Source organism: Varroa destructor, unplaced genomic scaffold (assembly GCF_002443255.2).
Source record: "Varroa destructor unplaced genomic scaffold, Vdes_3.0 BEIS01000001.1, whole genome shotgun sequence".
Taxonomy (NCBI): Eukaryota; Metazoa; Arthropoda; class Arachnida; order Mesostigmata; family Varroidae; genus Varroa; species Varroa destructor.
In genome coordinates this window covers 64,188,127-64,215,780 of record NW_019211454.1, presented here as the reverse complement: position 1 = coordinate 64,215,780, position 27,654 = coordinate 64,188,127, and the positions used below count along the sequence as shown (strand labels likewise).

The 27,654-nt window shown below is 41.1% G+C and overlaps 1 protein-coding gene across 9 annotated transcripts in view; it reads right to left on the bottom strand.

Moving 5' to 3' along the window:
- LOC111255342 (proton channel OtopLc-like) overlaps window positions 1-27,654 on the bottom strand; it is a 73,558-nt gene that overhangs the window by 31,202 nt on the left and 14,702 nt on the right. For 4 of the 9 annotated variants that reach the window (XM_086978309.1, XM_022817215.2, XM_086978308.1 and 1 more), the window contains exon 2: window positions 27,330-27,500. In XM_086978309.1, the coding sequence (XP_086834435.1) occupies window positions 27,330-27,500 (171 nt within the window). The other 5 variants (XM_022817211.2, XM_022817213.2, XM_022817217.2 and 2 more) reach the window with 5 other exon arrangements.

Below are 27,654 nucleotides of genomic sequence, written 5' to 3'. Positions count from 1 at the left end.
TAATAGAAAACAACTCCGTTGGTGACGATGGTCTGTGTTAACTAACATGCCTCTGGCATCGCGCCGTCATCGCAGAATGAGGGGTAACTGTACTTATTCTCTTGCTGTTTCACTCCACTCGGTCCTTCATATGACCCAATGCATGCCTTATTTCGAAATATATGTGGTCTATAGCTCGCAGAGCTCATAGTTATGAACTGAGTCACATAAGCAACGTAATATGTAGATTTGCAACACCACTAAACTGTCTGAAAAACTCGTCTTTAATAGAATTCGAACCTGTGACTCATGACAGCTGCCAATATTACTGGATCCGGGCTCTTGTTGACTTGTCTGCGAGGTACGGCTCAGGGATCGGAACTCGACAGCGATCTCATCGAACTTGGAGTCGGGACTATTAACCGCATTATCTTTGGCCGGGAACTCGATTTGAATTGGGCCTGGATAAGCGAAACTTTGCGGACTCAGCAACATCTCTGCTCAACGTACTCTACGACTACACGGCGTTATCCATTTATGTAACTGCGGTGTCCACGCGCGTCTGAACGCAGGCTTGTCGCTGGTTCCTTCTCACACGGGCCAGAGGAAGCGTTATCGGGTTCGTGAGTTTGCATCAGTGCGCGTCATTTTGGAGCAGCACTATCTAAGCAACTACAACGACTACAACCACGTTGCCTACGCCGAGAAAGCTACAGCGGTCAACAGTAGCCATTTAGGTAGTTGTTAGCCATTTTAAATAGTAGGCGTTAGTCACTTGCGTGCTGCATGTGAACTAAAGCACGAATCGCACACGACAAAGCCAACCAGCCCACATCAGCATTGTAGCTATTCCGGAAAAACGAGCCATTCTGGACTGATGTGAGTCTACGGTTCATCTGGATGGTCTTACTATCACTGTCCGAGAAAACTGTTGCAAGCAGTAGCAACAATATATATATATATATGGGTGTATGTATGTGTCACGATGTCAGAAGGTCAATGAGACGCTTCGTATCGATAAAGGCCAAGATCGGTCAATAAACGGTCGTAGGAGGCGGGCACGCATCTGACTACGTGGTAAGTGTGTGTGGTATAGTTACATGTACACAATTGCTTTTTTAAGCACAGGCATGCTTTCATGCCTTATCGGGTTGTATCGAACGCACATGAAAGAGAACACAGTCGTTGAGATCGATGTCCACTGGTTCTTCTCGTTTGAGACCACCTCGAAGTCTCGGCAGTTTTCGTGGCGGGTTGACGTTGAACTGCGGCATCTCGTCGCTCGCATTAAGCCCTCGATTCAGGTCGTCATCGATGGCGTCGGCGTCGTTGTATTTTAAACTCGGTGCCTTCATCCACACACGGCCGATAATGAGCCGCCTGCAGCCGAATATCACACTTGATAACCACAAACGAAGCAAGATCGCACTCACAGACAAGGTCTCTTAGCACAGATCTGCTACGAGCTGGCTATTACTGCGTTTCCGTACAATCCTGCCACATTGACTTTGGAGCACATTGGAGTGTTGCATTATATACAACAGCCGACATACATGTGTAGCGCTGCTTTATCAAATGGTTCAGCAAGGGGCAACAGATAATCGCTGGTAACAGTAATCTTTTTTCATGCGAGTTCTTTAAGCAGTCTTGCTATAAGGGGCCCTTCTAGTCTTACTAAGGATTGTTTTGTACTTATTCGATTCGATCGCCTGTCGAAGCAAAAGATGGTACGACAACATGGTAAATCTCGGTCACTTCGCTGAAACTTCACATGCTCGTCACGTCCCTCAATTTCAGATTGGATGTCTTCTTCCATAGGCCTTTTTTACGTCTGTTGATGGGCTCTCTACGGCGACTATCTAGCCCCTCGCGGCAGACCCTCTCTTCAGGCTTCTTCTTGTTGTAGGCGACAAAGAGACATTGGAAAGATTCTGCGCGTCCAATGGATAACATTGCAGCGGCTTCAACCGAAGCATTTGCCTTCATCGGCGTCATCGTCGAGCTCGTCGTTTTGTTTCGTTACAATCAGTCTGCTAAAGTTGAAGTCACTGTTAGAGAATTGTGAACGATCTAGCGAACAAAATGAACGATAGCAATATATACAACTATGTCTCTGCTCCGTTTCTGTAGTAACATCTATATCATCTGTTTATTCATGCTGCATCGTTATTTTCAGCGCCGTCTCGCATGATAGGTAGTATATAGGCGATTGGCATATTTACATACGTAACAATCCGTAATTTGCCCAATGATTTTACGATCTCTAATATTATTATCGATGTAAACATGACAATTTTTTTCTACAAGGGGCAAATACAACTTGAACCAATTTGTCTATTTCTATTTAAGTCAATACACATGTATTATAATAAAATCATATATCTTGATCAGACTCCAGATCTGGCCCGGCAACACCAAATCACGAAGTTGAACCGAGCTCTAAACAACCTGATAACGACCACGTTCTGTGTTTAAGTGCAAGTTGTTCCTCAACAGATTATGGTCGTCTATGAGAGTGAATGAAAGTTGAGTAAGAGTAGTTAACTCCAATGTTCGAAATTCCATTATCTATATATATATATATATATATATATAAGCAGTCATACACGCGTTAGCAAGGATCCAGTTCACTTTTAAGCAAAAACATGCGTCAATGACTCGAATTTTGTGTCGATCTTTTTGAGCTTACCCATAAGGTCGGAACTGGCTCTGGGTCCTGGCAAATTTTGATCTTTGACGCACGACCTAGGTCCTCATAGGTGAGCGATAACGCCCACGGAACAATCTCGCTCATGACACATTAGTGAGCATCAAAGGTAATAGTATCATATATAACATCTTATAGTCGGTTAGCCGTCAGTAGTGGCCGTCACAGATAGCTTCTTGACACGCCTCCGCTATTTACATAGAGAGCTCTGCAAACACAGCTTCTGAGAACTACAGCATGCCAATTTCTGGCAGCACCGTTAGTAATGTTCGTAGTCTTCTGCGTGTCTCTCACAAACAAAAAAAGATTCATGCAGAATTAGTGAGCAATTCTGCAAATAGGATACTAGATAAAGGGCAGTTCGCAGCGTTCGCCATACGGAGTGGATTGGTTCTCAGCTGTTGGTAGGCAAGCACCAAGAGAAAGACGGCTTACCCTTATATCATGTTGTCATGCTTAAACGGGTCGCAGGTACTTTGATAATTGTTTATACTTAGGGACATGAAGAGGTGATGGCGCGGTGTGGGCGGAGATGACCAACGATGATGGCCAACAGTGAGCAGCGTTAACAGAAATCGATTGCGCTTGCTACAACCTCTAATTTTGGCTCGACTTCATCTCCATGCAGCCTCTTTCCCTCCCATATTACCGCATAGAACTAGTTGACTTCAGTTTTGTATTGGCGATGAATAACAGCTCTATTCAGTGCCGTTGCTCTGTTTCATTACTTCGGGTGTTGTGGAGCTCTTCTGGAGGGTCGGTCTACCGACGATGGCCGTCAGCTCAGCTTGGCATAATCAACATCAGTGCGACGTCGTTATTAATTAAGACAGACTATAACCACCAGTGAGGCCTACAAAGCGGATCTAACAAACATCCATATGGTCACAAACAACGAGAAAGCAGCGCTGGTCCTGATTTCACGGCCACAATGGAGGGCTGGTTTTCATATGCTAATAGAAGTGATGGAAAAAGACAAAAGATCAAAATCGTGTACACTTCATAGGCATGTGTTCAAGCCAAACTGAAGAAACAACAGCCCTGTCTTAGCTGTCGAAATAACGTGTGACGACTATAAGAAATATCCTATAATAATTACGTGTGCCCTAGAAACCTTGCCTGCATACTTAATTGTATCAAGCGTTACACTGCAGTAGTCTAGATAGAATACTAAAAGATCCAGCATGTTGACATGTTTCAGTGATGATCGTCTGGGGACACACTTGTCCGATACAAGCTCGTCAATGGCCGTTTATAGAACGTCGTCTAATATTCGAGTCTTAAATGATCGTTTTCTCTGTCTGTGCGTCGTGTTCATATCATGTCTGTCGATCCCTCAAAATGCCCCTATATATGAAGGATGCGTATGGTCTATTGTCGCAATCAACGGAAAGCTACAACATCTAACGACAGATGGTCAACTGCATTCAATACAAACTGAATGTCAGCATTTAGATCTTCGTCAGTGAATACCTTAAATTATCGTATATTTTGAATTAGCGGGATGAAGGACACACACAGTCACAGCAGTCTGTGGCTTGTCACTGTCGGCACGAGGAAGCAATAAATCACCCTGAATGATTCGTACATGAATTTCAACCTGAATTTATGATACTCTATCATGTATCGTAGTGGAACATTTGTCTATTCTCAGATAATATATTCGAAAAAAAAATTTAAAAAACTGTTCTGATACAATTTCTAATACCTGTGTATTTTATCAAATGAGCCTACTGCTTTAATTTAGAAAAAAAAAAAAAAAAAAAACACAATTCTAGTGCTTGCTGAACGCCACTTATAAAACAGTATCCATGAGACAATCATCTCTTCTGATTCAGCGCCGAGCCTAGAACAGTAATAAAAAACAACTGGGATTAATAGTAAATTCTGTTTTCGTTAACCCCATGAACGACTGTGGATGGAATCTTAACTACTAAGAACGACCGTTTGCCTCAAGCAACTCTACAGAAAAATGTCCATCATTTTGTGCAGTATCTACGTTGGGATTAGGCAATAGCCTTACAATCAGTTAAATTCTGTTAATATTTATCTCGAATAGGTCGAACATATATAGATGCGTATGAACCCGACCCGTTTCCGGGCAAGCACAATTCATCTCTCAGCGATTAAAATTGTCAATGAATCACGTGTCCCTATGCGGGCTCAGTCAATTCGTATCATTGGGTAAGTGAACTTACAAGTTGTGAGACTAACTCTTTTGTGCAGCTTGTCATCAAGTCGCCTAAGTATATGCATACAGCCTATGATAATGAGATTCCCGACAAGAAAACCTGTCATCAAGCTCCGCGCGACTCCCGACGTTGTGGACCTCGGCCGATGTGTCTCTGATGCTGAGTAGTTCCGATCTGCTGTTTTTCAATGCAAATCCTTGAGTGTCGTCATTCACAGTTAACTGTGAACTTCATTCTATACTATTTGTTTTATTGACAATCTACGTATACGGGGAAGTGAGGCTGAAACTGTGTTGAACGCTTCATCGAACATAACCGGGACAAAAAAATGTATGCCAGTATACCTGTCCAAAATTCTTTTATTATGCAGCTTCAGTGGGCTAATTAGAATTTTCTCATTTTTGAGAAGATAGCAATTGAAGACAGCAGTGGCATGGGTTCAGATAGCTTCGCAGGGTGGAGTTGTATGGACTAGGAATTGGTCTGTATAAGCTACTAACGGTTTTGTGTGAAGAAATTAGTCCGTCAATAAGACTAAGGGCAAAATACTTCTCTTCTTAGAAAAGGCCTATGATGATAGCTGGAACAAAATGATGCTTTACAGTTATTTATTGCTAGATCAGGCAGATCCAAAGTTGTAATTCAGCTCCCCGTTAAGTGTAAAGCTGGGTTTTGAATGGTGCAAGTTATTTACGCACCTAGGAATTCCGCGCTGTTCAAGGAGTGGCTAGTAGTAGTAACAATGTGTGTTCTGACTCTCAAAGCCACATCGATTGCGTTGAAACCTACATAACTATTATGGTTATGCATGAATTCGGTATAAATAATTACTTACGGTGGGTATTGAGGCACGATTGTAAACATTGTACCATATGGTCCATATATCAACATTGTCACCTCAGCCGAATGATCACCCTGCCGCGAAACGTTGTTGATAACAACAATATGCTACGCAACGAACGAGTATGATAATATAATGCTTTAATGTTAAGGTATACATAAATTCTTACTCAGAGTATAAGTCTGAGGTGATTTCTCTATGAAATTAGCATCGATAGCATTCAACAGAACTTTGCTTATATGTAAGTATTTAACCTTTTTATGTAGTCCCACGCTATACACCGCATATATATCGTAACGGTAGTTACGGTACAAAATGTAAAAAAAAAACGTTTGGACGAGGGTAGAGGATAAAAACCGTTGTCACTCGTCGATCCCCGGCGATCCAATGGCTTAATCCTCCATATATGTACATGCATATATATATAATTTTATTAGCCTTAGTTCAGGCTGCTGTCGCTTGTATTGATGTATTTACGCATGATACATTGGTGTGGTATGAAAACCGTCCTTCATTGCAGCAAAGATTGTCTATCAACGCTTACTCGTGGCGTGTCGGAACTCGGATCCGCTGGCTCTAGCTTCTCGATAGGGCATTATGCTGCCCTATCTTATTGTTCCATATTGTTCGCCCATACGTTTACTGGACCTTACATGCATACTAAACGAACCGCCCAAACACAGTAATATTAGACAGCATAGCCGCGGGCTATAAAATTCATATTGCATAGCGGCAGGAGAACATTTCCCGCCCAAATTTCACGCGTTTGGTCCTCTCCTTACCCTCAGCTGTCTACCCCTTTCTAGATATAAGAGATAGTCATAGCTATCTTAACGCCGGAATGAAGGAAAAACAGAATTAGTCATTTCACTTATTTTGTAGAGAATGTATACTGCTAATCAAATGTAAAGCTACTCGTTACCGGCTTCAAAGCCTATCGCTGGGGAAAAACGGTAATGAACGAGTAATAAAGGCCGCAATCATGTTCGCAACGGTAGGGGCCGAATAGGTTGGCAAAGGTGCAGCGCATGCGCCATATAGCCGAGATGAGGCTGACAACAAACCATGGAACATAATGCGTTTGTCATTTTAATACTAAATACAAGGCTGGCATTGCATCAATGGCTAGCAACAAGCAGGCCAATCAATAAACGAGTAGGTTTTAGTAGCTTCTATGCCCGAGCGGGAATTGCCGCTTTCACTCGAGCTTTTTGCTTGCGCTTTAGCATCGATCATGCACGTAACCCAGAGATTTCAACAAGACGTTGCCATAAGCTAGGCCGTAATATGATTAGTTTACTCCGCCTATTCCCTATCTATGACTCAAAAACACAGCGAAACGTCCGGTAAATACAATTTGCGTTTTTTCTAGAACAAATCAATAAAATGCATGAGAACTATTTAGAGAATGTTCGTCTCACACTTTTTGTTAAACCTGGGTAAATACCCAGCACTCATGAGACATTTTGATACCCAGCAAGAGAGTTTTTTTTTTTTACAAAAAATAACTATATATGTTCATCCTTGACGTTCAGGAATGATAAGATGTCTACCGCGTTATCAAGCACAGTTCTAACTGTTTATTTAGCCAATTCATTCTAATGTGCTCCCGCGATGACGGTATCAGTGATTGTAACACATTGGATTAGTTCCCAGAAACAACTTACTACAGTGACAAACAAACAACGCTTCGGATGATATTACCGACCAAATGAAAAACACTAAAGGCTAGTCCCACTTACCGAATAAATAGTACAGTTCTACTTCTTATTCTTCATTAAAGTCAATGTATTTTATCTAAGTTCGCACTTGTGGCCTGACAGCAAACGCGGACAAGAAAAAACACCTATTTTTTTTTTTTTTTTTTTTAGATGTTTCCCTGCACAATGATATTATAACAGTACTATGTAGAAACCTAATAGAACATCGATAAATTACTGCCAAACTCTAACGGAAGGTTATTGAAAGCTGGTTGTTTCGGCAAGCTTGTGTATGCATTTAATGATATGAAATGTATATAAGTTCTTGATTTCGCACATGTCGTAGGGGTGTCTGTTGTTAGGAATCGAATATTAGCTCCGGCGTAAATCGAAGTCATTTTATAGATGATTGACTGTGGGCCTAAGTAGATTTCATATGATATCTCTGAACAAACGCAAGCTGTGTATCGTTCTCCTGAAAACGATTCTGCTTCGATCCGATCGCTAACACAAACAGATATCGAAACAGTAAGACGAAGGGCACCTTTGCCGCCCATATCTCACCTATTTGCCGTCTTAAAGTCGCTATTAAAACAATGACAAATTGATTAAGTGACGACAAACAAGGAACAGTACGCGGCGTCATTGGGAATAGTGTTGACATTATTCTCAGATTGTTTGTTTACAGAGCATCGTATATAGATATGGTTTTTTTTTTCTGGGGGATTGTGTCGTCGGCATGTCTATCGAACTGCCGTAAGTAAACAACAAAGCTATAGACAAGACCTTTAAGTAAGAATTCTAGACAAGAATTTGTGTTTATTAAGATCAGATTTTATTCTGTAACTTACGCTTGTTCTATTGTATGGATATGTTGTGGATATTGTATATCGATGGTAATCTTGTACCAAAATGTCGTAATTGATCTAATGGATAGGTTGTCTATCGTGTTCAAGGCGACTGATTATCAGTCATTTTTTTTACACAACAAACAATAAAGATGACTATGCGTTTTTTTTTTTTCGAGCAAATACAAATCGGTCCTATAGATAAAAGAGTTTTTTGCTTCCACAATGAATTTTTTTGCTTAAACCGCTAAGAGAACACATTGTAATAATTTATCGTGCATAGTAAATCTCACGCATTCAGCTTCACTCTGTCGGTTATTTTGTGCATAGATGCATGCAGACGTGGTGTAGTATTGGGACACCCAACCGGACCAGTGATTTGGCGATAGTAAAGGCAAAAATACGTGCACAGATCTACGAATCTCGGTACATATGTAAAATGAATTACGATTGTAGCATAAACTCTTTTGGTAGAAACACAATTAATGACCTTACGATCTAGTTAAACTTACACACCGTAATCAAGCAAGTTCCATACTACATTCTCTATGAGCCAAATAACGCTATCATAGATGTAATGGCAGACTTTCGATAAGACATCGCGATTATATTTTCTGCGTCAAGACATTTTCTGAAGCACCTCTTCCCGTACAGCACCACGGACCTGCTCTGCTAAAAAAGATCTAGCCGAAGTTGATCTTGTTGGACCTACCTAGATTGCCTACAATAAACCTATGAAATGGCATGGTAACCAGGCAAACAGCTCGTCTGTAGCTGTTAAGCCATTTTTTTTTCTTTATAGTCACAGTGCCATCTTCTATAATAATAATAATAATAATTTTGCCAAAGGTAAGGTCTAAACAAGCAACGGCCGCACGTTACTCGTCGCTCTTGATTGTTGTAAGGACGCACAGGCCAACACCTGCTCACGTGCTGTTTCAAACATGAATAGCTGCTGCACTTAATTTGCTGCTGCACTTAAATTGATTTAGCTAAAGATGTATTTTTATTGAATCGCATATAGAAATTAAATATATTTGATGAGGTTGTATTGCCCAAGTGGCATAAAACAAAGTGCCTTCGTACAGGACGAGGAAACAGAAGAACGAGAAGGAGATGATTGAATTATGTGCCACTTGTCTTATTAAGTTGTCTTTTCTTGACAATCGCTACTCACCCGAAAACAACAAAAAGATAGGACAGGTCTTAATCAGCGTTTTTTTTTTTTAATTTATCTTGTCCGTCGACGGTCCTGTGGGGCATTATGCTTTGTATTGCCGATCAGCCATGTTTAACTTTCGATTTTATTTCTATGTTAGGGTAATAATAGACTTTAACAAACAATTTCTGTCTCAGGAATGGTTCAAATGGCAATAAAATAATGTTATCAGCGACCTCACCCTGAAATGTCCAGTTACACTCGAAAAAGCTCTGCAGGATGCACAACAGGACACAAAGACAGAGACGACATTAACTTGAACGAGCGAAAAGGTCGTTTCGGCAATTTCACAGCAGGTAGAAAATATAGTGCTACACCTCGTATGATTTCAAGCGTGTCGCACTCCTTCGGTTACACTGTACCAAACATAGTAGTAGCATGCAGGCACACCTCACGACCGTCGACGAGAATTTTCATACTAATAACAGTAAGTCGGGTACGTCGATTGTGAGTTTGCGCAATCGGCAAGAAGACAAAAACAAAATTTTGAAAAAAGGTCCATTCCAGCCGGAGGAATGATTATCGCACCGGTACAATAGGCAACTCGGTACACCAGATCAGGCCTGGATAGTTGTAATACATCGTTGAGTTGCAGGCTTTTAGCTAAAGTATGCTCAGTGCTTGTTATTTGGCTTAACAGTAACGGCATATTCAAGTAGAAATATTGTAGGAATAAGAAATACCTATGCAACACCGTTTGCTTCTTGTTGAAACCTCGCCTTATGGTACAGCCTAGAACAATAAGTGCTTTGATATGATGCTCATTGTGGCCAAATATGATATGTTCATTGAATCATAAGGGCGTGGCAATCGTTGATCTGATGTAGGAAACAACAAAACGAGTCAAGCCCCCTGTAATATTTTATGTATTGCATGTTTTGGTACTTTTAGCCAACAACGTTGCGACACACGGCCAACTAGAGCTTTTTACAGCTTTGACTGTTGCGTTTTTATAATTGTTTTCAAGGAGAGTACGCAGACTGCTGGTCTCCCGGTCCCCAAATCTCAGACGATGACAGATGATTTTTTTGAATAGGTCGGTTTTCTGATAGAAATTCCTCTACGTAAAATTTCCCCTTTAGGCACTGGCATTAATGTAATGCTTACACTAACGAAGGTCGATCACAAATTCAAAAATGCGTCTAAGGTATACGGAGCAGCAATTTTTCTGCCTAATATCTGGCTGCTGTAGTAGTACCAGGGGATGGGGCGCCTGGAGTGTATCCATCGACCTGCGTCCGACTCAGTTCCTTATCGCTTTTAGAGAGAGAGAGAGAGAGAGTTCCATAAATCAGACCCCACTTTTTGTTCGTAAGACATGTTTTTGTTTTGTTATTACGGACCAATTCAGTATGGTTTTTACGGCTTGTGAACAATTGATGATGGATTTCTAGACGCCGGCAGTAATGAAGGTTTTAACGAAACCAACAATCATGGCACTGCTCCTGAGTTATAGAGAACTGTTCATGACTGAGTAGAGAGGCCATACGCGAACTCTACGTGACAACTGGTATACAACTAGTATAGTGAAGCTTTTATTAACATTTGATTGGTTCGCCTAGCAAGCTCTGTGCACGCTTATTAAATCAAACCGAATGCCCACATCGCTGATACTTTATTAGTGAAGTGTATCATGGGGATAAATTACGATAAATAAAGAAAATCGTTTTTTGATTGATGGCAGCAGGTTTAAAAGGTTCTTCTTTACATGCAGGTTTAAGGATGTAAAGGATCAAAGGATCACTGATAGGTTTGATTTCGTTCCGTAAGGCACCTTAACAAAACAATAGGCTCCTTGCTACGAAGTATAGCCGCAGTTAGGTGGACAAATTAGGCCATGGCTAGAAACAATTAGCATTGATACAGCGTTTCATTCACACTATCTGATATAAGCCGTCAATCCGATAATGCACACGACGATTATCTTAACAAACGGATTTAGCTAAATTGATCAGAACTATATAGGTAATTATAGTAGGTCTTTTAAGGTAACCTAATTCAATTCTAGGTTTCCATATCGTTATTTTACGTATACTGACGAAGCAAGATTTATATGTGGCTCCCAGTTCAATATTCGGAAACCAAATTTGACACGTGCAGTCTTTAACTTGTTACCGACCAGGCTTTTTACAAATAATACTTGCTTCCTAAATATATGATGCTTTTCAAAGCTTAACACCCTCGATCGAATTAGCAACTTTCTGCCAATCAACTAAGCTACACTTGAGTCATCATAGAAACAACGGATTTCTTAAAGAACGCACCGCAGCACTGGATCTTCGTGTTGCAATCCTTAAATTTGGCACCACAAGCGAGTCCATATTTAACTCAAAGGTCATTCCGAGCGTGACGGATCCGGCACTCAAAAGAGACTGTTTGATCTGTCTGGTTTTACAGATTTTATGAAAGTTCAGTTACGGTTTTCTACAACACTGTCGTCAACGTCGACGCTATAACGATCACGGGGCATCCTTCCATCCATCGATTCAACGCACTTAGCCATAATTCTATTTGTATGGTACCAAATTTTGCTACTTTTCGTCCATTCAATTCAGCGATAATAGCTTAATTCTATGGGATATCATAGAGTTCTCAGAGTGAGTTAGCATCGTTGTATCTAGCCAATTGTATTGCACCTGCACATTGGCTGCTGGTACGTGAAGTTCTACTATGTTGACACGTTGGTTTTTTTTTCGATGAAAGAGCGGGTGGAGTGCCCAATGGCCCAGTGCATGATATGGTTATCTAGTATGTTTTCTTTCTACAACCGTTCGTTCTAACCTAAAGTAGATCTATCTTTCTTTTTGCTAGTCGTCGTACGTAATCACGAACGTTGCCTGTCAACGCAGGCGGACAAGCAAGTTTCCGTGGCGTGACTGGCAGAGCACGGAGGGGTCCCACGAGATCCTCACGAGGGTCAATTTATGCTACGGCTGAGCCCTTATTGCACCAATATCACTAGGGTCGACCGCCATAAGTATGACCAGCAATGATCGGGAGATATCTGTTTACAGTTCTATAGCTGGCTTCTAGATTAGCCTGCCTCCTATCCGCTTAAATACTAGTGACGTTATTGCTTAACACGTCTTATAACAATACGCGTTATTCTTCGAGAGTATGCGTGGCAGCGTGTTCACAAACTCATAGACGGCGCGTACATACAATGAAACACGCACATTGTCTTCATAACGGCGCGCTAGCATCACTCGGGGATCGGTGTCACTTAATTAGAAAAAAGTGGCCTCCACATATACCTTAACACACGGGGGGGGGGGGGGCAAAGAAGGGGGAAAAGAGACACCTTCGACGAAGTACGAAACAACTATACGATTGTAAACTGGGTCTATTCTTTTTCTATTATAGATGTTGAAACATATTCGTGTCCGTAAAGAAAACTAGTGTTACTCATCTCTTATAGTATATATCAATGGTCGTCACACGTAGACAACAATGTAACGTATCCTGTTTAAGCTTAACTGGCGTGGGCTGAATTCATGGTTTTCGCGGTCGTATTGATCGAAGTACTATAGTGAATAATGCCGTATCGATTTTTTTTCCACTGTGTTTAACTGCTATGTAGACGACTGGTTGTTAAAATGATCCGGATGATTTTTAATGGCAGAACAGATGATCTAGCAGAAGTGTCGTTGTTTAACATGGGGCGAGCGGGTGTTCGACGAAATGGTAGCGCTCACGACGAAACCCTCGCATTGACAGCGCCGACACTTTCGTTCGACCGACTGCCGGGCACGAATCGCTACAACTAGATACTCATACTATCATACTTTTCATCCTAGCATAGAGCAAGCGATGATTTTGTCTCTCTCTACCCCTTCCCTGCCGTAGACTTCCATGTTGAAGGGGCGCACGGGGGCTCCGGCCGACGGACGATGAGATGGAGAGGGCCCTCAGCAAAAAATCTTCTACAAAATACGTTTTTTCATATGTATACACTCGCCTGTGAATATGTACAGGCGTACATTTCTCAGTCGTGTACAGAGCAATCTGTCATATAGAAACGACTTTTTACTTGCAATAAGCGCATGTTGATCAGTGGCTACCGTATCATGACAGGCGCGGCTTTCTGGTTACTAAGCTGGGTCACATAAAATGATTTAGAATAGCGTTGAGATATTGATGGCGTCGGGTAGCAACAGAAGCAACGCTCTGACCTTAACGAAGCGATACTTTAAGTTGGCAAGCATAACTTTAGATCAGTTGCTTGGAAGGTGCGGTTTGTCGTAGTGGTCCAGCGGTCAGTATGGAATGGGGATCTACGACATGAAAACGAAAGAACTAGATGATGCTTACGTTATCCGGATACGATAAAACGTATTAAGAACGGTTTGAAATCAAGCGCGAATTGATCAGAGTTTACCTGCTTGTTAAACAATAGGTTCAATATGTTAGAAAACCAGCAGATCCAGAAAAGTCGTTACGTCGACTATAAGGTTGAAAGACGCATAACTTGTTTGAATTTTTACGCACCTGGATGATCGCTTGTAATAAATACAGGCTTATTTTAGGGAAACGGGCAGTGCTTCTGCTATACACAAGTATAATTGTATAAGGACCTGACGCAATTTCGAATTTTTCGCTGGGAAACTTTACGTATTGGGCGTTCAGCAATTTTTGCCAAACGAAGCAACGAGTGCGCGAAAAAATATACTCAATCACTGTGACAATGTGGATTTCGCAGAATACCTACGGAAGCTAGGCACCGAGTGAAGTTCGAATAGACAAATGGTTCAAGCGTCTCAAAAATGGGCAGAACACTATCGAGGATGATCCTCATACTGGAAAACCTGTGACGCCGATCATGGATGATAACGTGAAAACGGTGAAACAATTCGTGTTTGCTAACCGCCGACAACAGAAGAATAATATCAATTGGCTGATGTTAGACCATTTTGATCGACCGTTTAGGCGTCAGAAGGCTTATCATAAAGTTTGTGTTGAAGCAGATAAATGTCGAGCAGACGAATAGCCGAGAACTACTGCACCAGGAAAACCTTTTTGACGCTTCTAGAAAAGCGCGTCATAACGCGGGTGGGTATATGGTTGCCGCGAGGAGATCAAGACATAGTCGTACTCGTAGTCATCTCCGACCGCCGAGAAATCGTTCATCATGAACTCATGTCGTCCGACTCGATGATCACCAAGAGGTACTACCAAAAAGTTTGGGGAAGTTTGTGCCAATCTGTCCGGCACAGGAGACCTAGGTCCTCCATCACGACAATGCACAGGCCCACACTTAGCTACTCGCACAGCAATTTCCGTTAAAAAACTTCGTATGCGGTCATAACTTGAGTATTAACCAAAGCTAACTTCCTACTGCTAAAATTGAAAAAAGAAATATTGCCTACCTAACTGGGACCTATAGTGAGGTTGAATATAAAAAGCGTTTAAAAGGCTCAAAAAAAATGGCCGTATGAGTGGATACTATTTCGAAGGGGACAATTTCAATCGAAACGATTACATACACACATTAACCTGAAACAAACGACCCACTCACCTTATAAGTAAAGATTATATATGGATAAGCTTATGTACTGTACTATTATACATTATTCTTTGATGTGCTAGCGTGCTACAGGTACAATTTTAGTTACGGGTATGTGTACAAGGCTCAAGTAGTTTTACGAAATTTTACATGAAAACACAATTTGATTATTACGATGTGTGATAAGATTGTGGCACAAATGAGCAAAAGCTTCACCGTAAATGGGCGGTAACGTCCAGTGAAATACCTCTAGCAAATTTCATAGATCGCTTGTTATCTAAGTAGCTGCTGCTTAAGCCTCAATGAATTAGGTTTCATTACGTTTTACCGCGACTCTCTGGGAAGTTCAACATTTGAAGGCTAACAGCGAACTTCCTCTATGCATTTCCAACGGTATACTATTGACAAAATCTGATCTTCGTCGGATCGTCCACACATCCGATCGTTCATCAAAAGCTTGTGTGGCTGAACGAAAAACGTAAAAGTTCGTTTACGCTGCTTAAAGAGGCCATTTTAATTAATGGCAACGTTGGTTAATGGCGTAACCTGTGTATCCTGACGCAGTAGATGGAACGAAATGTGCTATCCATAGTCACCATACACTGCTCATCTATACGGAAAGTGCATGTCTGTCTTGCAACTTCCGCTAAGTCTACCAAAGGAGTTACCAAAATTAGATCCATTCTGATAAATGGTGGCCCGGAATACACAAGTTCGGGTCTCAACGATCTGTTAAATACCGATTCATTCGTCTATTCGTTCGTTAGTACTGAATCATTTCTAACCGTCGTTACATAGATGTTGACAGTATTTACTCGCTCGTGGTTAGACGCTATAGAAAATTTCTATGAGCATAGTTGAACTTTTTTACGTATTATCTGACGCGTCAGTGAGCACTCTGTCAACGGCCGGTTGAATTGCATTGACAATAAGTTACTGCTAGAAAATCAAGACTTTTTAAAGTGAACAATCGATAGACAAAGCTACATAATTACGCCGGATGCATTTTGGCTTACTACAATGACTGTTGGCCTTTGTTTATGCTAACAAGCGGTGCCGCAATTGACGAACGCTAGCAGTTCGCTTAATTGAAAATGTTTCAATTAGTCATCGTAGCCCCAGTCGGTCCATACCTCTGTGTTGTCGTTGGAAACGAATCAACTTAAATAAGTGTCCAACGACAACAACAGCGATAAGCGCATTAGAACTTTGTTGCAGCAGAAAGAAGGGCGCGGCCGGTAGTTGATAACGACGTGGACATCGGAAAGGCCAATGCACGTACATCGAGTCATTTACTATATTCATTATAAGCACGAAACGGGCCGTCCATATTTGTGCGTCCCTCTTGGATCGTAACTGTAACATTGACAAAAACGATACCATCAAAACTGCAACGTCCCGAACTGACGAATATTTTATGTGCGATTTATCTAGCAGAGATAAAAGGGGCAATGATATGACAAGCTTTCCTATTATTAACGAGCTAGAATTTGACGATGTCGGCCTATCTAGTATACGATATAATTCAATGACGCTAAACGCGAGATGCTGCTGAGTCTTAAAAGGTATCTAGATAGATTAGATAGCAAGCAATAGATAAAAAAAAAAAAAACGAATGCGTAACAAAAGTCACGTAGTAACGCAACGGCGCATTCGTGTGTGTAAACGCCTATACGGATTTTCCTCTGTGTGCGTGTGTGCGTGCGTGCGTGCGTGCGTGCGTGCGTGTGGTCCTGAAAGGTCCAAGTGCACTCACCGTCCAAACAATTAGTGGCAAAGAAGTCAAGTTAACGTACGCTAATATGACACACAAGCTGACTAGTTCAAGTTGATCGGGTTAGACGGAGAAGACGAAACCACTTCAACACGCGCTGGCGAATATGGCAAGTTGAACCCTGCATCTCGTATGTACAGAAAAACACCTTATATTCCATCTAGTTGAGCGCCGAGACTGAGTTACTAACTGTAGGCTGATAAATTTGCAACTGTGAACGAGGAATGATCAAGTAATGCGTTCTCGCTTGCGTTGAAGCTCTAATCTGCCGATCGTCGTTCGGAAGGTTCAGCAACGGCGAACTCGTAACCCAGAGAGAAAGAGATAGAAAGCGACAAATGGCAGAAAAAGGGAGCAACTCTTGGACATCGCCGTCCATCACAGCTGCCCAGACGAGATAAATCAAAATACTCCCTCGTCTGTTTAGAGTACAAAAGGAGTTTGTATTCACTAACGAAAACCTAAGTAAACTAGCATTGTTCAATATATTTTTGTCAGTACGTTAGCAAGACAGATGTCCTTCGCTAATTTAATCTTTCACTACTGTAAAATAACTATGCAAAAGGACCAAATTCGTACGACAAAATAACCAGCTGAAATAGCGCCGAGTCTTAACGAGTCGAATGCCTGAACACCCTCCTCGGATAACTGAATCGTTACTAAGTCCAGAGCATTTGATTGGCACAAATTATATAGTTTAGAGGCTAACCAGAGGACTCAGCCGCTGCCATGACCCCAACAACGTTTGTTGCCATCCAAAGATCCCCTGCTTCTGTCGGCCTTATTGATATTAAAAAGCTCCGACTATATTGTCGTGATATCGTCTATGTTAAATAGTTGAGTAATGTATGCCCCATATGGGGTTGGTCGTATATGTACATATGGTTAACACTTCCATAATTAAGCCATCGTCATCTAGCAGCTGTAATTCTAATGGTCGTCGCTATCTTAAATGTTATTTACTGATTAAGCAGTAAAGCCTGATACACACCAGTGATTAATAATGTTCGCCAGCGGTCGCCGCCGAGGGGTATCGATCTCTGATCGATGACGGCGGTGATGTCATTTTTTTTTTCATAGCCAATGTCTTCTGATTCTAGCTAGACATTCGTCCGCTTACAACGAAAAGTTCCAAAAGGTTTAGCTTACAGCCGCCGTATTCGTTCTGTTTTTAATCAGATAGTAAAACTGCTTGTTCGCATTCAAGCGTAACCGAAACAATCCGTATTCCAACTCCTGTAAAGTTTTTCTATTGATGAACGTTTCGGGAGACGAGGGAGTTCTGTAATTTAGTACCGTTCGTCATTGGGGACTGCCAGAGGGCGTCTTCTATCGGAGTCCAGTCTTGGTAATCAAAATAGGAATATCGCAGACGTTTGTGGTAATGTCTCCCTGCAAACGTAGGACAGATAATTGTACGTATAGCGTACATTATTGTCGTCAAATGTACTATTACTACTACTAAATTGGTACTAACTAACTCCGAACATTTTGTAGCTCTGGCTAGTTAACATAGGACCTATGTTACCTTACTGTAACCAGCAAAATCGACGAGTGTAAGATAATTGGCTCAATAGCGAATCTGGTGTATTTAGGAACGAATAAAAGTGACGTTCTATTTTCTGACGGGCAAAAGTAATCGTAGTTGTAAATACTGTGCTTCGAGTAGACAAAATGAGCAGTGGATAGTTCACAGAGTCTGTGCAAGCATCATTGATCGTGGATCACTGAGTGACTGACCGTCATAGATAGCGCTCTGGATGAGTTGGCGTCAATTGAGAATCAATCAGGTTATGGTGACAGCAATAGCGACAATGGATGTAGCGATCGACCGACGGCAGCTGACGGCGAATAAACCGGCGAGCGTACGACCTCGGAGCGGACGACAGGTTTTCCATGTAGAATGAATGATGAAAATATGCCCCAAAACTGATCAGCCCGCTGTGTACAGGTAAAAAAACAAACTCGATACGATCGAAGTGCTGTCGCGTGCTAGCAAAAGTTGTACGCTCATTGAATTGTTTATGCTATTATACGTTTGGTAATAACAATAGATGTAGACTGTTCAGTTGAGTCTAGGCCGTAGTCGCTACAATCAGATATAATAGTAATATAACCATATCGTAAGCACGGCGCTTCCGATTCTCTATAGGCGCACAAGAGGGGTTGAAAGGCCTGAAACAGACGTCGTTATCACAACGAGTGAGCGTAACTCCTACAGTTACTAGTTGATTCCTTCAATGGCCATTGAAATGATACTGAAGTATAGTTTATCATGTACTTACTAGTGAGTTATATCTACGCCCTCGATTTACATTTGAAAAGTATATAACGCCTGTAGAATGGTTACCCGGTTGTTTTCATAAAATGCTTCAAAACTTCGATTGATAGGCGCCTTAGTGGCAGATAGGGCAAGGCGGCGGTAGTATCTCTGCCTGACGTGACGTTGAAGACGTTAACATTCATTATCTAGCGCGTGAAATTTGCTCGTAACGGGAAGGGCTATGTGAAAATGTTTCAAGGCTCTCATAAGATGACTAATACCCATTACTCTTTACGATTTTGTATTCCAAGCATACATTTCTTAGTTAGCAAATAGTCTTGAGCAATATTATTTGGTGATAATTGCATTCTTATATGGGTCAACTGAATCACGTAGAAACATATTATCTAAATAACTCAGTATAGACAAACAGATCATACCAGAACATTCTTTTTTTGCGCTTGTTGTGTCGTTCCGCCTAACATAACCCCACCTCTGTTTTACTCTATTGCTGTACAGTCATCTTTAATCGAAACGTTGCAATTTTCTGCGGGATCCTCCCAACAGATTGCTCCATGTAGCATCTTTTTGGCCAGTTAATCGTATTTGATCCAATCCCAAAATATGTTACAGCCGGAGTAACTGCCGTAAGCGACCGCCCCCTCGTTTTGCCCTACCCAGCGTTGACTTGGCAGTGCATTAGCAATAATCGAACGACGCAATGGACGATAGGCGTGCGCTAGCAATGGTGGGGCAATCACTCGGACGACGATACTCGCATAATATACGCGGGTTGAATGTTTAGATACTACTGGAAACATTGAATGCTATTTAGTGTTTTTTATACCATTGAAATATATTGCATTTTTTTTTTATCGAAGAAACAGGTGGTTCGGCAGTGGTGAATACAGATACTATGGAGTGATTTAATAGACTATATAAGCGAAGAAGATGATTTGATTAAATCGGACATCAACGGTGTCCTGGAAGGACGATCGACCAAATCGAAACGTGAGAGCAATTTTCTTGAGCTCTGGAATGGTTGGGAATGAGATGGCAATGGTTTTAGCTTTTCCGAGCTGTGGCGAACGCAGAAGCGAACTTGGGTATGCTTAATGAGCACCAAGAACGGCAGTAAACGTTACCGTAACATACGCAAGATGAATTCGAGCCGTGGCTCCATGTATTCAGGTCCTGTCATAAAGCTCAGTGTCGTTAATTTTTGTGAAGGCAAACCTTCTGTAATTATAATGACCACTTAGGAACGTTTTCAAGGCTGTACCTGTTGCATTCTAGGCCCACTAAGAACCTTCGCAAAGCCTTGTTAGCCACGCATGTGCATGCAGTCCGTATATATAGTTATGGGCACAAAAACCTGCTCACTCATCTGATTTAACTGAAGTCAAGAAGCAATATCATAGAGTTTTAGGTATTGCCATCTTTACTTAGCCACGTAGCATGCATCCTTATAGCACAAAAGATAGTAATCGCTTTTAGCCTCTCATTTTTAGATCGATAAAAGGAGACAACTTGATTGGGGCAACAGTGTTTGTGACATGATCTCGGGGGACGAAATCATGGTCCCGTTTTTGGCCACTTCCAAGGAACGTTTCAATTGCAAGACGTGATACTAACTTACTGCTTCTGCCGAAATCTAGATGCCTGTACACGGAAGCTGATTTGTGTAAAAGAATTAATTACAATCCACCGAAAAGAGATCTTACGATAACGAGAACTATCAACAGCTATTGACCTTGCAGGCTCATGTTAGGAGTACAAAGTCAAACAGCATTATGATGAGTGTTTAAGCTCTTAGTGATTATCTCGTTACAAAAAGTACAAGTAATGCGGTCACGACGATCTTCTCCGCTGTAGTATCTTCCGATCCGTTATTTACTGATCACTATCATGTTCTTCCTGCTTATTAGCGAAAAGTACTCATACAGTCGTTGAGGAGAACAATACAAATCTTCGAACAGTGTCGAATGTTCTCCGAGTTCCTCTTGTCCCCCTTGATAACGAGGTTGCCATCTCAATTGAGAGTCATCGACAAACCGAACGACGATAATTCCAAGCATCTAATTTTGTTACAAGCAAAGTGTTGTAGTCGTGCACTACATGCTGTAGTCATTGACGAACGTATCGGTGAAAAAATTCAATCGATCCGATCTGATCATGTGGTCAGTTTTGTGCGAGTCGCTTTATCTTATTGTCTCTTGTATAACATCCATTGCCGCGAAAATCTACAGATATACAAAGTTTGCTTTCCAGTAATTTTTTGAATCTTTATTGTTTATCAGATGCAGCAACGTTTGAAGCTGAGTTTGTTGCCATAGCCAAACACGGACGTCTAGCTGTCCTAGTATTATTTCGTGTATGTGTCCAATCCGTTTATGCCAACTGAAAAAAATTATCACGAGACCCTAAGGCTGTGATAGGTCGAAGATGAAGATAAGAAGAGGAATAATATAGCTAATTTTAACCAAAAAAACACCATCATCAACCAGTAGATTGTTTCAAATCATCATGAGTAGCGACCAGTTGCAACGGCAGGGTATATCGAGTTCCTTATTATATTCAATCATTATTTCACGCTTCGTATGCTTTTACCGTAAAAATTGCACATTAATACCGGCTCGTCTCGAAGCTATATTAGTCAAATCTTCATCTTATCTATAACGTGGTACAGGTTTTTCTAGGAGACGTACCGCTAATGCAATCTGATGAAGTAGGAGACAAATGTTCAGATCTGTTATATAAAATTTTTACTCTGCTATCCAGAATTTAAACAGTTTTTTTTCAATTCGTTATTATATTGTATTCGTCCTTTGTATCGCAGAATTAACCCTTCGCCTTAAACGTACAATGACCTCGTGTCCGCATAATCGGATTACTTCGGTCTTCAATGTAACTGGTCCGTACATCATGCGGTATCCGTTAGGATTAGCCTGAATGATTACGGCAAACGACCGAATGACAACCCGCATGATACTGTGCACTGTATATTTGGAAATCGTGTGTCTACTTGAATGCCGACGGAGTAGTTGTGCAAGATGCTTAATGTTCCTCGTTTTACGTACAAACAATGACCCTTTGAGGTGAGTCCTGTTGCTAAAAAAATATTTTAATTAATTTTAAATGAATACTAATTTGTAGAATCACTAATTTGGTAGACGCGACTTGAACGAAGCTATCTTAGCAACGCACTTCGACAATAACAAGTTCATGGGTATATTCGTTTAAGTTTACCTAGTTACTTCATCACCAAGACAGGGTCGTAGTTTTCAAATGTAAACGTAACCGCCTTGAGTAACATCGAAACGTTATTTAAAGACCAATCTTGAGCTCAATATTTGACGACTATTATGCTGAGTATGGCAGTGATTCCTGCTAGGACGATATCTTATCTGACTTCAACAGATCTGCAACCCATTTATCCTTCATTGAAGGAGTTTATGTGGTATTAACGTAAATAGTCTAGGATCCTAAGTCACACATTTTGGGTCTGAAACCAATAAAACTTGCCAACAAAACAAGGGGGGCATTCTATTCGATATCGAGATGCGTGAGAGCTTTATTTCTTTTTGCAACTATTGTAAGCACTTGTTCCAAATGAATCCAAGGAACCGTCAAAGACACATCTTATATGAAGACGCAAAGTTGGCGTCATTATGACCTCACTTTGTTCTCAACGGGAGTTTTCATCTTGAACGCGAGTCTATCCAGAAGCGATGTAGAGCTCCGAAAGAAATCGTTAGAGCGGCATCATCCACCATATCTGCCCGGCTTTTATTTGACTTCTTCGAATGAACCGTGTCGGCAGATACGCGCGTGACTACAAATAGACCAAAGATGCTTCGCCTAGCATGTACTATCTTATATCGAGCAAGTAACTTTTAGATCTGCCATGTGTGTGTGTGTGTGTGTGTTATTAAGAAAATAGGCCTATAAACCTGAAGCAGGTGTTTGGCGAGTATCGTTGTTTCCCATCTAAATCTGTCGTTTGTTAAAGCAAAATAGGTTTTCTAATCGCAAGCTAACTTCGTAAACACAAGTTCTATTTGGAAATCCTACTTATTTTCTAATCTTACTTGTAATCAGACAAGTTAATACTGAACACACTGGCCCATGTATACGTTACAATGTACACCTTACATAGTTTAGTCTGTAATTATCATATTATTACATGGCAGCCAGCCGAGTAGTCCGCCGTTGTATCCGATGAGCATGCTGGCTGTCTTGCTTCTTCCGATTTTGCAAGCGAAACGGAACGCCCCTTATAATATTAGTTAATTACATTAGAGTGGTATATCGGCACCCCGGCGAAACGGTATAGTTCGTTGCATTATATTCGCGCCTTTACTCCCTGCCTCTACTACCTAAGAATGATTTATCTGCAATGCGTCAAGTGTTTGTGTGTGCATGGTAAACGAGCTCAGACGAGAACACATATATACACTGTCTGTTCGTGCATACAGAGCTTGTTGGCTTTTGCAATTTCATGGAAAGGCCTTCCGCAAGGGCTCACAGTAGGACGCGCATTGGGTCATGTTCTCATAATGAAACCCTCATACCGCCATATCATATATGGAGAGATAGAGGACGTTAAGGCGCGGCAGTACCAGTCGTCGAAGCCCAGATAGATGGACGCTTTAACGTTCGTTGTTTCTGTGTAGTGAAGCCCATTAAATTACCATAATTTAAATCGATCAAAACTCAATCACAGGGACGTTCCTACGTAAGGAAGCTAGAACAAGGGGATGACTGAAAGGGAACAGCAGACGCAAACGAAGAAGCAGAATACAGTAATAATGAGGAGGAGAAGAGACCGTGTGGATGATCGCACCATAGACACTCGTTTGATACCTGTCTGATGCATCTTCCAATCTATCAGAATAGAATAGATTCAGGAAACGACTAGACAATCAGTCTGATACTGTTGGCGATCAAGCGATGCTTTGCTAGTCAATGCAGTTGGTTACCGTGGCTGAAGCTGAAAAACCGATACTGCGGCATCGCCGTTTGACAACATTCTAATTTACTTAGCTCTTATGTATAAAAAACAGTTACTACATATATATGTATATCTTGTATTCATGTCATGCTGCACCGCGTCGAATGGCAAAGCAACACAAGCTAACTAAATACTATTTTTGCTATCTAGTCTAAATGAGTATTTAATAGATGCTGATTTCAATGGAACGCTTTCCCTGTCGCTTTGTAATGAATGCTATCTGTTGCTGATAAGGAAAAATGACGACCACTAACTACGTAACCATGAAGTTGTTGATTAATGATATTACGAAATATTGCTACGTACCTTCCTGCGGCTTAACTATAACCCTGTCTGAGACGTATATATATATATATATATGACCAGGTGGTTACTTCGTAGGTTTAAACAATCACTACCGGATACATACAGGATCAACGTAACGCTCTACAAAGCTTCGGTAGCCATTATAAAAAATCAGGGGTCATGTTTTAGTAGAATGAATTTCATGACGCCTTAAATGTCTCAAAGGAATTGATCGGCATCGGAAATCTGCGGAAAAACGATTATTTCCTTTATCATTGAGGAGGGATCGCGTTGAAATCTATAATTCAGAGGGTATTTATACAATTGTTTCGTAACAGCATCGTAACTTCGTGAAGAGCTCTATGAAGCTTACGGCAATAATGAACACGAATAAGGTATGTACTCCACACGTCGGTATGGGAAAGCTATTCTGAAGCAGTTAGTTCCATGTACGTGACAAAAAAGAAATTGAGAAACCTGTATTTATCAGTGGATTCTGTCCTAAAGCCTGTGGGTTTCATTGAGAAGTTCAACCGTTTTGCTGTAACAAGAGCCCACCTAGAGAACTGTATGATTCTTCAAACCAGCATACCAAGGATTTGTTTAATCAATAGAACATTTTCAGATAGGAGGGAACGATCCGCCACTGTCTGAGGTACGTAGTCGTCACATGCGTACAACCGATTACGTACGGTCGAAATTTACGTTCTTATAAACTTCAAGCGTCTTTTCGGTAGGAGAGACTTGTCGATTCATCGGTTTTATACTTACACGATTGCTATAAAATCTATTTCAAGGGTTTATGTTCACAAACGGTACGCTCAGCCATAAAGCCTTGCCGACGAATGGCATTTCGCAGATACAGGATACGAGTTTCAGAATGAGTATATTCCTTACAAAAGCAGAAATATAAAATAAAGGAAGCATATATATCCGGATAGTGTTGACTGATACGCATATTGTAGTTTGTCTCTAGGCTATTAAGGACTTCCATGAAAATCAATGTCTATTAAACAGGCGAAACTTTTCAAGCGTTTTGTACCAACTTACAGCAAAAGCAGTTGCTAACATCTGCTATTTTTTAAATTCCCTCAATTATCTTATTGCATAGAGCAATGGAGATGATCATTTGACCCGTTTGATACTTCCTGACTTTGCATTGTTACATAGTGACTGACATAAGGAAGCGCCCAACTATAATGAAACAATCAGGCAATTCGGTAAATTCCACCTCTTTTCATGATGTTTTTATTCTACATAGGAAACAGATCTTCTATGTATATTCAACAAGAGAATCATTTGACGCCTAATTTACTTTATCTACCTTTTACCTGTTTGTTTTCATAGCAGTTGCAGCATACATCAAACCGTCGCGGTTCATTTCTTTTCCCTGTTGTGCTAATACGTTTGATACTAATTTCACTCATTGAACTCCACCTCCGTTCAAATTTAGGTAACAGCAATATCATTACCGCTATGGTAGCCGCAACCCCCCACTTCTAATTTCTTTCGTGGATTCGACCGGCAACGGTGCCTGTGTGTAGCCACACCCCAATCGCCATTAAGATTAACTAGCACCAATCGATCTATAATTTTAAGCTAATATAGTAACAAATGGTGGCGACGTTCGTTCAGACTGTTCTCGTGCACACGCTGCTGTTACGGAACACCGTAAAAGGCGAGTGACTGATGACCCGCTTCAATCCAGCCTAACGGTCAATCAAATCTGACTCACCATCCCAAAACAGCTTTTTTTCGTCCTAACTATTCCCTGCTGTACAATGCCTCCGCTAAATCCGTCCGCAGTAAGAATCGCTCGTTCGCTCTGCTTCTTGGCCCAGTTTGACTTTGTCGAATATGGCCAGCCAGCGGTCAGCACAAGCACAACGTTAGAAATAAGGAAAGCTTCTTAGTTTCGATAATTATCAATGTGATTATTGTGTGAAAAAAAAAAAACACATTATATAGCTTTTTTTTTTTTTTTTTTTGGCAAAAACAAAAATGCCTAATTAGCACTTGTTCTAATGAAATGTTACACGAGCTGAGCAGAGTGTGTTAAGCAAGAAAGTTTTGCATACGATAACTGTGGGATTATCGAATGACTAAATGATATTTAATAACCATCTGTCACATTGGTGACGAACGCGGTGCATGAACATGATGTAATCTATACGTGGGTCGTGATGATTTAATATGGGGTGCAGTATCAATGACTGCAGGCCTCGTCCTTGTCAACACAATTGGGCCTATAAAATTTTGACATCGAGTTGGAACCCCAGTGAAAAAGGTGTGCCACACTTTTTTATACTGTCCGTCTTTAAAATGTCGCAATGCCACTAAATATCTCCTCTATGTGGACATTTATGGTTTTAAATATATTTTTACTTTGTCTCGAACACAGATGGAGGGGTCGACTGCAACTTTGGTCCACACCTCGGACGGGAGAATGCATGGTGTTCTATCAGAAGAGTGCCACGAAAATTCGAAAAACTTTGAATGAGATGTACCGGTATAGTCAAGTCGTTTGCTAAATAACGGTTTCCGTGTAACCATTCTCAGACATTTTCCCCACAACATTGGCCTTCACTACGCTAAAAAGAAGTACGCAAAGCGTCGTTTGATAGTTCAGTGTCCTGTATGTGAGTTATACGCTGTGCTAATGCCGTTACAATACAATATTGTCAACACCTTTATATATATTGACAACACAAAATAGTGGCGTCTCGATAGCTCAAAGTGAGAAGGCATAGTTCTAGACAAATGCCTATTTTTCTACCTAACCTAAAAAATCACCTACATCTGCTTTCGATCGTAACCGTAATACTTCATAATAAATTTCGATAATAATAATAATTCGACGATTAAAGCTAACGGCCTTTATCACAGTACGAACCCTTTTCTATACAGTTTTTCTGTCCGCTGCAGTCCAAACCACTGGACTGGCGTTATGTCAAGCGTTACGCTTTGTCAAAATAAAAACCATTTACTTCATCGAATCACTGACCTCAACGCAATCGCAATGTGGGCTTCCCGCGTAGCTGGAGCTCTTGATCATGCTGCCGTCTTCCGAGTTGATTTTTCGTTTTCTGAGCAGTTTGAGCCACGCAGGACCCGAGTCATTTTGGTGGGGAACGCAAGATCTGAACATATCCAAGCCAGTCAGCGAAGGCACCATCTATAAATACAATAAAGTGATAGCAGATAGTATGATATCGGACAAAGGAGAACGCTAGATTCGGCCTGATTCGACTGACTGAGCCAACCTTAACACATCTCCTTTCATCTCACAGACGTGACATTAAATAGGTGCGTCGAGTTACGGCGTGAAA